Source organism: Cervus canadensis, chromosome 22 (assembly GCF_019320065.1).
Source record: "Cervus canadensis isolate Bull #8, Minnesota chromosome 22, ASM1932006v1, whole genome shotgun sequence".
NCBI lineage: Eukaryota > Metazoa > Chordata > Mammalia > Artiodactyla > Cervidae > Cervus > Cervus canadensis.
Window position 1 is genome coordinate 11,788,403 of NC_057407.1, and position 12,324 is coordinate 11,800,726.

General features: G+C 55.4%; 1 protein-coding gene across 5 annotated transcripts in view; it reads right to left on the reverse strand.

Moving 5' to 3' along the window:
- POC1A (POC1 centriolar protein A) overlaps window positions 1-12,324 on the reverse strand; it is a 118,526-nt gene that overhangs the window by 42,793 nt on the left and 63,409 nt on the right. For 4 of the 5 annotated variants that reach the window (XM_043441906.1, XM_043441908.1, XM_043441903.1 and 1 more), the window contains exons 7-8: window positions 11,729-11,862; window positions 1,835-1,903 (exon numbers count right to left, since the gene is read on the reverse strand). In XM_043441906.1, coding sequence (XP_043297841.1) covers window positions 1,835-1,903; window positions 11,729-11,862 — 203 coding nt within the window. The remainder of the gene's footprint in view (window positions 1-1,834; window positions 1,904-11,728; window positions 11,863-12,324) is intronic. The other variant, XM_043441904.1, reaches the window with a different exon arrangement.

Consider the following 12,324-nt stretch of genomic DNA (forward strand, 5'->3'; position numbering starts at 1 on the left):
GGAACTCAGACACTGGCCCCAGGGAGAAGTCTGGCCCCAGAGAGAAGTGATTAACACATCCATTCTTCTACTTCCCACTGGAAGGATCTTCATGCCCTGAGGTTCCTCCTACAAAAGCTGGGTAAGAGTGCTCCCTGCTGGAGGGTGTCAGCTGCACTCCTCCAGGACCACTTCCAGGATGGTAGGAATTGTGAATCATGGCCAGTAGTCAGCTGAGGCCACAGAAAAACTGCCGGATCCACATAAGATGGAAACTCAGCGTCCCCTGATGCTTCCCGCATCGGGATGCAGTCATAAGCCTGGTTCTGTGAGAAGCTGCTCACCACCCACAAAGCAGCACTGTTCACCATCCCCAGCTGATGGGGATCCAGGGTCTCTCATTGGTCCCCTTTACAAAAATAATGTCAGCACTCACCCCCTTGTTTATAGGGTTCTGTGCACTGCACCAGTCTAACTGTTGAATAATCCTGAGCAGAGGAATGGCTATCAGGAATGTGGAGAGAGAATATCAAATGCCATTCCCAAAAGGCTCTCAGAGCACACAATAAGAAGGCAGCCAGGGAGCTGACAGCGGTGGCTGCCAAAGGAGGGCTCAGGGTGGGGGCCCTACTTCCTACCAGGGTGTCTCTTGTGACTTTACTTATGGTGTGGATTTATTAGTGTCCCTAGTCTTCTAAGCAATGAGCCAGGACTCCACACCCAGGGAAGGCTCAGGAGTCTGCCTTGTCTGGTAAGCACAGGAACTGATGCTAGTGTGGGAAGACACCTGCCATCTCGTAGCCCAGCTGTGCCTCCAACCACCCTCTGCTTTGCTGACAGACTGAACCAAAATCAGCTAGGGCTGGAGCTCACTGGGAGGCCAGTGGGACTGTCCTGAGTGAAGCCATCAGAGCTGTAAGGCTGGGGAGCAGCAGGATGAACATTCTGGGCAACCTACCAGGTCACAGTAGCTCAGAACAGCCACTCTTTCCTCCCCGGCTCAGGGAAGTATGGTTCTCTGGCCAAGCAGCACTACACCAGAACCCGGAGAAAGATTTCCAGTGGGAGGCCTACCAGGTCCCAGACTCCAGGCCACACCCCAGGTACATGGTGACAAGGCAAGACAGGACCTCCTCACACATGTTCTAGCTCTGCAGTCGTGGAGCTGGAAAATGCTGTCCCTCAGACAGCACACGAGCAGGCTGGGGAGCAATGGCCAGCAGACAGTGGAGCACAGCCTCCAGCCATGTCCTAGCTCAGACTCAGCTTCCTCACCCACAGAACAGCTAAGAGAAGGCCCATCCCCCAGGGCTGCCCCGAGGAGTCAGTGAGGGAGCACACTCTTGCCGTGTTGCCCACATTACTAGATCCACAGTAAGCATCCAATAATTATCTAATTATTCACCTAGAATCAGGAAAAAGAAGTTCCTAAAAAACTCTAGGGACTTCCCCAGTGGTCTAGTGGTTAAGTATCCACGCTTTCAATGCAGGAGGCACTGGAGTGATCCCTGGTGGACAAACTAGATCCCATTTGCCTCATGGCCCAAAAAAATCCAAAACAAAAAGCCTCTATTTTATCTTTCTCATGGCAACACTAACCCAGACTCCTTCCAGCCCACACTGGTTTGAGCATCAGGAGTTCTGAGATGCTGCCATGGGTCGGCGCCTGCAGCATACCTGCTCTGGGGAAGTAGGGCGCTGCTCTGAGCACCCCACCCCAAGATCCAGCCTTTAAGGTTGCTGAAAGTGCCCAAGGAAGCTGGTGAAACCCAGCCCATCCATCCCCGGGGCACCTCGGCCCCCTGTCTGTTCTACTCAGTATCTGCTGGGACCCCTCAGACCATTCTTTACTTACTTGCTCATCCGAACCACCAGAAGCAAAATATTCCCCCGTTCTTGAAAAGGCAACCGTGGTGGCTGGACCCTGTGAGAACAAGCCAAAAAGAACAAACACCTAAGGTCGCTCTAGATCCTCAATGCACATCATGAGTGACAGTGACAGCAGGACTCAGGGCTGAGCACCTCGCCCAGCCCATGTTCTCCCCAACCTTGGGCGGAGGAACTGGCAGGCGCCAATGCATGAGCACGACCACTGAGGCTCTGTTCCTAGACACCCCTGACAAAGGCCGGGCCAAGCGGTCAAGGGACAGGATGAGCGAGACAGTCTGTGCTGACAGCCTTGCTAGGCCGACACCACTGTCCTCACTTTCCAAGGAGAAGACAGTGGTCAGAGAGGTGCACTGACTTACCCCAGGCCTAGCACTGGGGCCAGAACTTGGTCCCTTTGACCAGACCATGCCCTACCTCGTGTCCCTCTAATGGGTACGTCACTTTTCTCATGCTGGGGCCCTGGGAGGAGACCTGACTCTCTGGCTTCTCAGATGCTGAAGGGCCACACAACTGTCCAAAGGATGATGCCAGGCCTATGCCCGGCCACGCCCTGAGGGCCAGTGAGCACATCCAGGCTTGGGGCAGGGGACATGATCTCTCGTAAAGAGCGAGGACTCTTCCTCAAATGCCTGAAACCCATGGCAGAAAGACACACAGCAAGAGTTGGCTAAGTACACCACGACAAACCATCGCTTCCTTTTGGCCAAACTTTAGTGTGGTTCTATCTGGCATTCCCCAAGCAAAGCCAGATAAAGGAGGTTCTCTCCTAGAGGACGATAGTGCAGCCGCTGTCTACGGCCACCTCAGTTCCTCTAGAGCAGCACAGGGAGCAACAGGAACCCCTGCTGCCCATGGGAGGGGCCTCTGTCAGCGGGGCTGACACAGCGGTGTTGTCCACACACCTATGGACAACAGGAACACTGGGAAGCACTTCCACTTGGTGCCAGAAAGACCAGACAGGTTGTAGGCTGGAAAGGGACCCGAGGTCACGGAGCAAGGGCAGCTTCAGGCTGCCCAGAAGGGAAGGCAGGTTAGACAGAGCTGCAGGAGAATGCACATCTGCCTATGTCTCTGCAATCTACCCACAGTTCCTCTTCCCTGAGCTGCCCATAAAGGGGGGTGATGAAGAAGTAGTATAAGGCTGGCTAACACCAAGTGCTCAGGTTGCCTGGAGCACTTCACTTGCACTGATGCACTTAATCCTCAGACGGGGTCTGTATGTTTACCCTTCTGAAGGGTGACATGTCCAAGAGGGGAGGACAGGGCTGAGGGTCAGGGATGAAGCCTCCAGTCATGTCTCTCACTGCCTTCCTGTGCAGGTGGGGCCCCAGGGGCTGGGGTCAAAGAACCCAGGAGTCCTGGGCAGCCATCTATCAGGACAAAGGAGACCCACTCTCCCTGACGGGAAACAATGTCCACTTGCGTGGGTGAGAATACAACACCAGGAGCGGAGCACCACAGCTGCAGGTGCAGGGTCTGGGTGCAGGGTGGGAGCAGGTCGTGTATCGCCCAGATAGCCTTCCAGGAGGACAGTCACCACAGGCTGACAGGACTTAAGGGGGGGCAATTTCAGGTGACAAGTTTACTTGAGTCTTAGAAATCTCTTAACCGCCCCATACTTTCAATATTTTAATGAGTATATAGCTACACTACATGAATACAAAGATAAAACGATAAAACTGTTTTTTCATTTGGAGGAAAAACAAAAAGGAAAGAGAAAAGGGAAGGAAAATAGTACAGTGTGTGTCAAAAAGCCGGGCTCTCTGCCTGCCCAGAGCTCACTGGGGAAGGGCAGGTTTCCAAGAAGTCACAGCAACTAAGGAACCAAACAAATACTCATGGGTCAGTCTCCTTTCCTGTTGTCACTCAACACCAGATGCCAGGTTGGGGACAAGATGCTGGAGGCCAAGCAGCAGCAGGACCACTGAAGAATGTGGCCAGCAGCCCAGTCTGGCAGGGGCATCAGGTCCACAGAGCAGGTGCTGGGAGGCAAGAAGAACTAGAGCCATCCCCAGGGTCCAGGTCCCAGGAAATGCCAGGGAGGGTGCAAGCAACAAGGGTGCTCTGAGGACCCCTCAGGGTGGAGGCCCACGGTCCTCCCCAACGGTGCCCATTTACCAAGAGGACCGCATGGCTCCTACGCCAGGTCCCTCGGTGTTCCTTCCACAAAGGCTCCTACCCATCTACCCGGGGTGCACAAAACAGTCCAGGGCACTTGAAGCACAGCCCAGAGGACGGCTGTCCCTGGGCTCTGCTGTGGGCCAAAGTCATCATGGACTGCAACACAGATGCAAGCTCTCCACTGCTGACGATCCTCACGCCAAGCCTCAGTGGGCTTTTGGAGACCCAGACTACCCAAATCTTTCTTGGTTTTCAGTAAATTCGTTTAAGGCTAGAAATTTGCCTCTGACTGCCACTGAGCACGCACCACCTTAGATCTTAGATCCCCAAAGCTTCCACTATGCAGTATTTTCCTGTCTTTCATCTCCCAGTGTCCCGTTTCACTGGGACTCTCTGAAGCCCAGCAGTTATTGAGGAGTGCATTCCAGTTTCCAAACCCTGGGGGCTGGGGAGTCTGTCTCACCCCCGGCAGGGACCCGGTATGATGTGTGTTCTCTGAGACTGTCCTCTCCCTTCACTCCTGATACATTCATTTACCGGCTCAGGGCAGGCATGTTGCCAAGTTGTTTCTTCTCAGGGCCTCTCAGTGCTTCCTGAGCGGTACTCTGAGCAGCAGCTCTAGCTGGGGCCCCAGCAGTGTGGATCTAACCCGTCTCCCAGTCACTGGGGGTGCCCATCTAGGGGCCAGGTCCACTGGCAGGGATGCTGCATAGGCTCAATCAGCTCCTTCCCCGTTCCCTCCCCAGATCTGGCCAGTTGAGCCTTTTCTGAGATGATCACTGGGAGCACTGGATGCAGCCAGGTGCCCCACCTCCCTCTCCCCACTGACCTAGCCTCACATGGCTCTCAAGCTTGGCTGGACTCACACCCAGTCATTTCACCACACACTGCCTCTGCCTGGACAACCTCTAGATCCAAGGGACCCCCACTGGCTGGTTCCTTCACACTCACACAGCAAAGCATTAACAGCGGGGGTGGGGAGGCAAAACAAAGGATGCTGTAGTGTTTAGATCCCACAGCTCTGATGACCCTCACCCCGCAGCCCCTACAGCTTGTCCAGACCTCTCCGCTCTCCTCACCTCTTCCAGCCTGAGGCCCTGCACACCTGAACCCTGGCTACTGTGTCCACAACAGTTACAGTGGCAAAGGCCCAGACAGGCACCCCCATCACCACTACCCAAGTGTTCTGATGTTTTTCATTGGCTTCCAGCAAACACAATGGAATGTCACTCCACATGCCCCATGTCAGAGACAGAAGTGTGGCCCTCAAACACACACACATGGAGATCAAGGAGGCCTCTGGCGTGGGTGCTTGACTCTGACCCCTGTGCTCAGAAAGAGATACCGTAACCCAGCCCACCAGACTGTGTCTTCCACAAAACCCCAAAAGAGAGGCTCTGCATGAACTCACTCAACCTGCTGTGGCCTGGTGGATGTCCCTTTAGGGAGCCCCATGGACAAGGAACAGCCCCCTAGCTCCTAGACTGCTCCTGACCTTAGCCAAGGACACCTGTTCCCAGCGCTTAACCTGGGCTGCCAGCAGGGAACAGAGGATCATGCTGAGTTACTGGTAACTTCAGTTGGAGCACATGAACGATTCTCCTCCCTCTTATGTTCCCTCACCTCTTGCAGGAGGGCCCAGCCATCCAAGCCAGATCTAAGCCTCTCAAGCAGCAAAACGAGTCCCCCAAATTAACCGACTACCTAAGAGCTGCAGGGCGCAAAGAAACGAGGCAGGAGGGGCCTGTTCTGAGAATTTCCTTCCACCTGGGGCAGCGGCGGGGTGGCCCACGTGCACAGGCACTCTGTCCTGCTGCCGTGTCTCCCCCTGGAAGGTGGGCCCCGCTTAATGCCACTTCCCCAGCTCCAGCCCAGGCCCCAGCAAGGCAGAAGCTGCCAGTAGCATCAGCTGACGCATTCTCAGAGCCTTTGATTTCTCAGCAACTGAGCTGAGCCCCTGGCACAGACAGACAGCTGTCCCAGAGTCTGGGGTTCTGGGGGCCCTGGGTGATGGGTACTTGCCCCATTGAGGGCCGCTGTGGTGTGGGGAACCACGGGCCTGCTGGTCCCTGTGTGGTTTCATCACTCCACAGAGACACGAACTCCAACTGCACAGCCACAAGCACCAGATTTAACTCCCCACCCACGCCCCACCTACCATCCTCTCCCAAATAGCTCTGGGGACGAAAACCAAATGAGCATGGCTCGAGATTATGTTTCGGAAAATACAGAAAAATAAATCTGTATTTCTAGCACACTGTCCCCACGTTTGCCACACAGAACTCGGGGTAGGGGGTGGGTGGGGGGAGGCCTTGCTTGGGGCAGTTGGTGGGAAAGCCCTCTCCACTGCTAAGTGAGGAGTGTTGTGGGATGAAGAGGCTCCCGTGAAGAGACAACCTGAATTCTGTACTGGCTCCAGCAAGAAGCAGGGACTCCCCTCCCTCCTGCCTAACTATCCCAGTCTAGGTGGATCCCCAAGGGCAAGACTTTCCAGAGCCTCAGAGAGAGTACTGTCTTCTGCAGACACCCAGTGCCGTCAGATACCAGGCTGTCCTCCAGGGGTGAGGCCCTGGAAGAGACCCAATTAAAGGGTGAGGCAAGTAGACCTAGAGACCAAAACAGCAATAGGCCAAACCACTCAGGGCAGCTGGTGGGACAAGGACTTCTGGGCCAGGGAATCACTGTACCCCGCCCACTGGGGAATGGATTTTAGAAGCTGTGGACAAAAGTCAAGTCAGAGTGAGAGGACGTTATGGAGTGGATGATAACAACCCTAAGCAAAATAAGAAGCCAGACAAACCCTACAGAGATTCTGGGGGTGAGTGGGAGGAGGGGAAATGGACATGCCCCATCCCAGACAGAAAAGGGCTGATGGCCATGGCCCTGACCCACCCAACACAGGGATTGTCATCAGAGCCCGCTACCATGTACTCAGTTTCCTAACAAACACTGTCCGCCCATGGTGCCAGGACCATGCCCATAACAGAAACTGTAAACTGCCTGTTAAAGAGCTCTCACCTAGGGACTTCCCTGGTGGTCCAGGGGCTAAGACTTGCACTCCCAATACAGGGGGCCTGGATTCGATTCCTGGTCAGGGAACTAGATCCCACATGCCACAACTAAAGATCCCAAGTGTCACAACTAAGACCGACCACAGCAAAATAAATAAACATTTTAGAAAAAAGAGCTCTCACCTAGCAAAGCACGGGGTCATTTTCCAAGAGCTGCACAGAAAAGGGACGGACCCCTGGGAGGACCTACTGTGTCTGGTGCTGAGCAACACAGACATCCTCTCCCATTATGACAGGTACAGGCATCATTCTTACAGAGGAGGAAAGGCTGGCAAAGGCAAGGTCTTGACCACTGTCAAAGGGTAAGAGATGGTGCCAGAATGGTTTGATCCCAACACCCAAGCCCTTTCCTCCCTTTTGTGGCCCCCCAAAACTCATGCTTTTCTGGCTGAACAAGATGAGAGAGTGTCCAGCATCTTTTCTAAACCAGAAACAGGTGGGTATAAGCTGGAAATACTCAGGTGGTTCCTTAGAAAGCAGGGCATCAGACAAAGCTGTGAACTCTCCCCAATAAAATACATCAGACATTTGGCCTCAGTCAAAGCAGGTGGCAAAAGTGACCGGGAGGGATCCTTTCCACCAGATCACTGAGAGAGAAATCATCCCAGTGTCCCCAGGGGAGAAGGCGGAGGAAGGAGGGCAGTGCCCCATACCCAAGTTAGCAGTGCCTCCCCACTCTGTTCACTCTCCACCTGAATGGCAGACTCACGTGGAGGCAGAGGGCTACGCCACCTCTCAGCCCCAAAAGGCTCCTTGAACCATCCCACACCCCTGCCCTGGCAAAGGGACTGTCTGCTCAGCTGGAGTTTGCAGATCTGCTGCCCTCAAGCAGCAACAGCAACAGGGCAATCGAAAGGCCAGGGCCCACTTGGGCTGGAGACAGCAATGGGCCTGCCCAGCTCTCGGGCCTGTTCCCCAAGTCACTTGGGGACACTCACCTCAAAGAAGTCTCTCAAGAGCCACACGAGCCCCAGTAGCAGCCAGGGAGCTGTTTCAGGGGTACAGCATGTGTGATGCAAGCTCCCACGGGACAGGAGCCTCGCTCAATCACCAGTTGCACCCCCTGAATGGCCCTTTGTGGCTCAGAATCTCAAAGTCGGGACTGCAGGGGGAAGTCCCAGAATCCTTTAGGTTTACAACAAACTAGTAACTCATGTCCGCCCCCAGCCCCACAAGTCAGCCGGCCCCTCATGTGCCAGTGGAAGTGTGGCCAGTCACACACCAGAGAACCAAACTGCCAGCAGGGTCAGACCCCTGGGGCACCAGCTGCACGCAGGCCTTGCCCAGGAGACCCAAGCCACCTCAGGTGATCCTGATCGTAGCTTTGCGCTTGGCACATGGCTGTCCTGGTGGCCCTGTGCCTTCAAGAGACAGCAGATTTCTGGCCTCAACCCAGGGCAAGAGAGATTCTGCCCAACAGCTGTGCCTCCCCGACCCTTCTTTCTCCACTCTGACCCTTCCTTGCTCTTCCCCCATTAGAGGTGGCTCAGGCCAGTCCCCGCACAGAACACAGAGACGCTTCCTTGGCACACACAGAGCCCCCTCTCTTGGTCAGAGTCAGGTTCACCCCAGCTCCAGCCCCCTTCGGCTGGCTTCTCTCAGCTGGCCTCTGACCCCTGGCCTGCACTGTACCTTCTCACAGGTGTGGAACTGGAGGCCCAAGGGGGTTGCTGCTCCACGGGGCAGAATAACTCAACAGCCCTCCCTCTAAAGCTCCCCCGGGGCTCTGCCTGAGGGCAATCACAAGGAAGTCCTCAAGTCCAAACCAAAACTTCAAGGGGATCCCTCTCCCACTGACCAGAACGCTGTCATCCAATGAAGCTGGAACAGAAGAAGCCATAAGGACTGCTGGCCCCCTACACAGACCAGTGATCTATTACTAAAAACAAGAGTGAGATTACAACGCAACTTCTAACAGTCATACGTATGAGGTCAGCGGGTGTGGTGGAAACTGTAGATGTGGTTAATTGTCCCAGGTTCGACAACCCTAAGCCACCTAGACCATTCTCTGGGCCTCAATTCCCCCACCAGGACTCAAAGCTGCTTTCAAATCTGCCAACTACTCCATGGGACAGAATCCCTGGGCATCCGGGGCCACTAGGGAGCCACGGGGCTGCTCAGCCACAGGCTTTAGGAAGTGGCCAGTGACAGCTGTGCTGGGTGAGGCCCTCAGTCACCTCCCGGAACAGAATGTGGAAGCTCAAGTCGCCAAAGAGCGCAGGTGCACATCTTCCCGGAAGGACGGGGCCAGGGGCACTTCACGAGGGGGTAGCCTCCGACCAGACGCTGCACGGAGCATGCAGGTAGAGCTGCACTCCTCAGCCACGGTACAGGCCCTCTCCCTGGGGCCTGGCCAGGGAGATACATTCTCTAAAGGGGCAACACAGGTGTCCAAGAACTGATTCCTGGAGTGGAACCACTCGGCCCGATAACATGTTATAGACCCTCACAGGTCAGGGACATTTACAGAGCATACTGGCTCCCAGTGAGAACACAGGTCTAACCTCCACACATCTGTCCCCTCGGTGAGAGAAAAGCCACTCCTGCTCCTAGCCCAGATGTCTATCTGCTCTAGGTATTCAGGTTGGCTGGCAGGCTGTTTTTAACAACAGCCCCAATCAAGGCTGCTCAACCACACTATCCTTTCTAAGGAAGGCACCCTTAGCTGACTGTGAATCACCCTAAACCCAGGACCCTAGGGCCTGCAGCACACCAATGCTAAGTGTCTGTACTTGGTAAGGATTTTCAAGGGTCAAAACAGAAACAAATGTGAGCCTCACACTCCGATTCCCACTTTGATCTGAGCAGCACTCTGGGGGAGAAGCCCACCCTGCTTCACCTAACCCTCCAAGTACCACTCAAGACTCAACCTGCCTCTCCTCATTTCCTAATGCATCTCATGCCACCTCAGCTCTGCTGATGGCCCCAGGGAGTCCCCTGCTTGCCAGGCATGAGCCCCAGGGGATGGGACCACCGCATCCATTTCATACCCCTGATGCCCAGCCCAGCGAGCTGGGGAGCAGATGACAAATGGACAAACGGACAGCAAGATGAATAGGGGTGAGCTTGCTTCGCTTTCTTCCCCCTTCCTCTGGGCACTGCAAGCTTGGTGCCCTGAGGAAGAACTGATTCCTGGAGCCATTTCCCACTCTCTACACCCCAAACTACCAGTTGTCCTCAGCCTAGCTCCCACGTTCCAGGTTCAATGGCAGACAGGCACCCACATGACTTATCTTGGCCCCTGTCTTGCTTCTCTGAGAGAACAACATCCACAGGTTCCCCTATGTGCTGATGCTGGGCCTGAGCTCAGGAATGCCCCTGTAGACGCTGCATTCAAGGCTTTTCAGGCTCAGAGGTGAGTCAGCTGTCTAAAGAACACTCACAAGAAAAAAGAAAACAGGCTGATCACCTGGTATGCACCTGTCTGCACAGTATTTCCGTGCATTGCTTTTCCTTCTTTATCATCGGAACACAAAAGGTAGCAGCCTTTACATGGTTTTCAAATGCCCTCCTGGTTATAAGATCCAAAACTGGTTATGCACGAATCTAAGTAATCAGACTGCCAAAGGGCTAAGCAAGGTGATTCCCCCACAGGCTGACAACAAGAGCAGCAGTCACCTCAGCCCAGTGGCCACACATGACGCCTAGATGTGTTAACATTAGGGGAACAGGTCCGTGCCTCCTGCACACCAGACATGTCTCTGACGACAAGGGATCACCACGGCTGACGGCAAGTGGCCTCCACATCCCAAGGAAGCAGAAGAAAAGGCCTGTGCCCCCACAAGACCCAGCCAAGGCCCTATACACCCCAACTCAGGTGGCAGCGGGATCCAGAGGGCCCTGGGGTAGACACCTCACACCTAGCTGCTGGCCCAAGAGACATGAGCACCCCAGAGCCTCCCTCAGTCCTCAAGAGTGCCCCTATTCTCCATCCTGCCTGTGCCTGCTCACAAACAGAGATATGGACAAACGGTAATGCTCTGGTCTCTGTCCCAACAGGAGACACTCTGCTGACCACTCTACTCAGCAGGAGACACTCAGCCACACCCAGGGTGGCTGCGGGGCAGAGCCTTAGGCAGCCCACCTCCCACAGCCCACCACCGGGGCCTGTGCCCAGTCACTGCCCACACAGGGAGCCAAGGCACGGATGTGTTGCTAAAAGCGGCTCAGAGAAAAGGCCCCTCTCCTTGATTCAACTCTGGGAATTCCTCAGCAAATGTGTGGGAAGATTCCCCTCCTTTATGCCCACCTCTGCAAGGCACCTGTTGTTTCTGCCTCCAAAGGGCTCCAGGAGGCTTGATGGCTGTTCATGGAATGGGTCCCAGGGCTCTCCTCAACCACGCCACCAAGGGAGGCTGGAGGTCACTTGGGACAGACTCCATTCAGCCCCTAGAGAAACCCTGCCAACCACATCCAGACGCCTCCCTCCCCACCCCCATCCAACTGAACCCCTGTGCTCCTTCCTCAGCTGTTGCCCCAGGCCCAGCACTTCTGCACAGGTCACAGCTCTCAGGGGTTGGAAACCTGTTTCTGCACCTCACCCCACTGCCCAGGCTGTGGGGGGGTGCAAAACACTCTAACACCCCCCCAGGCGCCAACGGAAGGGTCACCTTGAGGCGGCACCTCCACCCCACTCCATGCCACCCCACCCAGGCTGATGCCCTCACCTGATGGCCGTGGAGTGTGTAGAGCAGCCGGCCCTCCATGAGGTCCAGGATCTTCAGGGTTGAGTCGCTGGAGGCCGTGACCAGGTAGTTCCCCGACGGGTGGAAGGAGAGGGCGTTCACCGCTGCGCTGTGCACTGGGGAAAGGACGGCGGTCAGGTGCAGGCTGGGAGGCCCATGAAGCCAGAAGACAGCATGCGGGACCAACCAAGGCTCCGCAGAGCGCTGGACCAGGGCAGCAGTCACCCCGAGCTGCTATGAGGAGCCTCACAAGGACTTTCCAGGAGGGCAGTACGAGCAAAGGACAGGAGGAGACCCACCCAGAGCCCGAGGGCAAGCAGTGGGATCCAGCCACCCCTCTGCCTCTCCCTCCTCACCAAGCCATCAAGCTAGAGGCGAACAGAGTGCTTGAATATAACCCTCACTCTGTCTCACACGCTGCCACTTCAGGGAAACCAAATGGAAAAGAAAACCCCTGAAATGCCAATACGACACCCCTGCCCTGAGAGAAAGAACGTGAGTGGGGCGGGTGAGAAGACAGCGAAGACAAGCTCTCGGGAGCCAGACAGGCCGGGGTTCTGATCCCACTCCCGACTGGC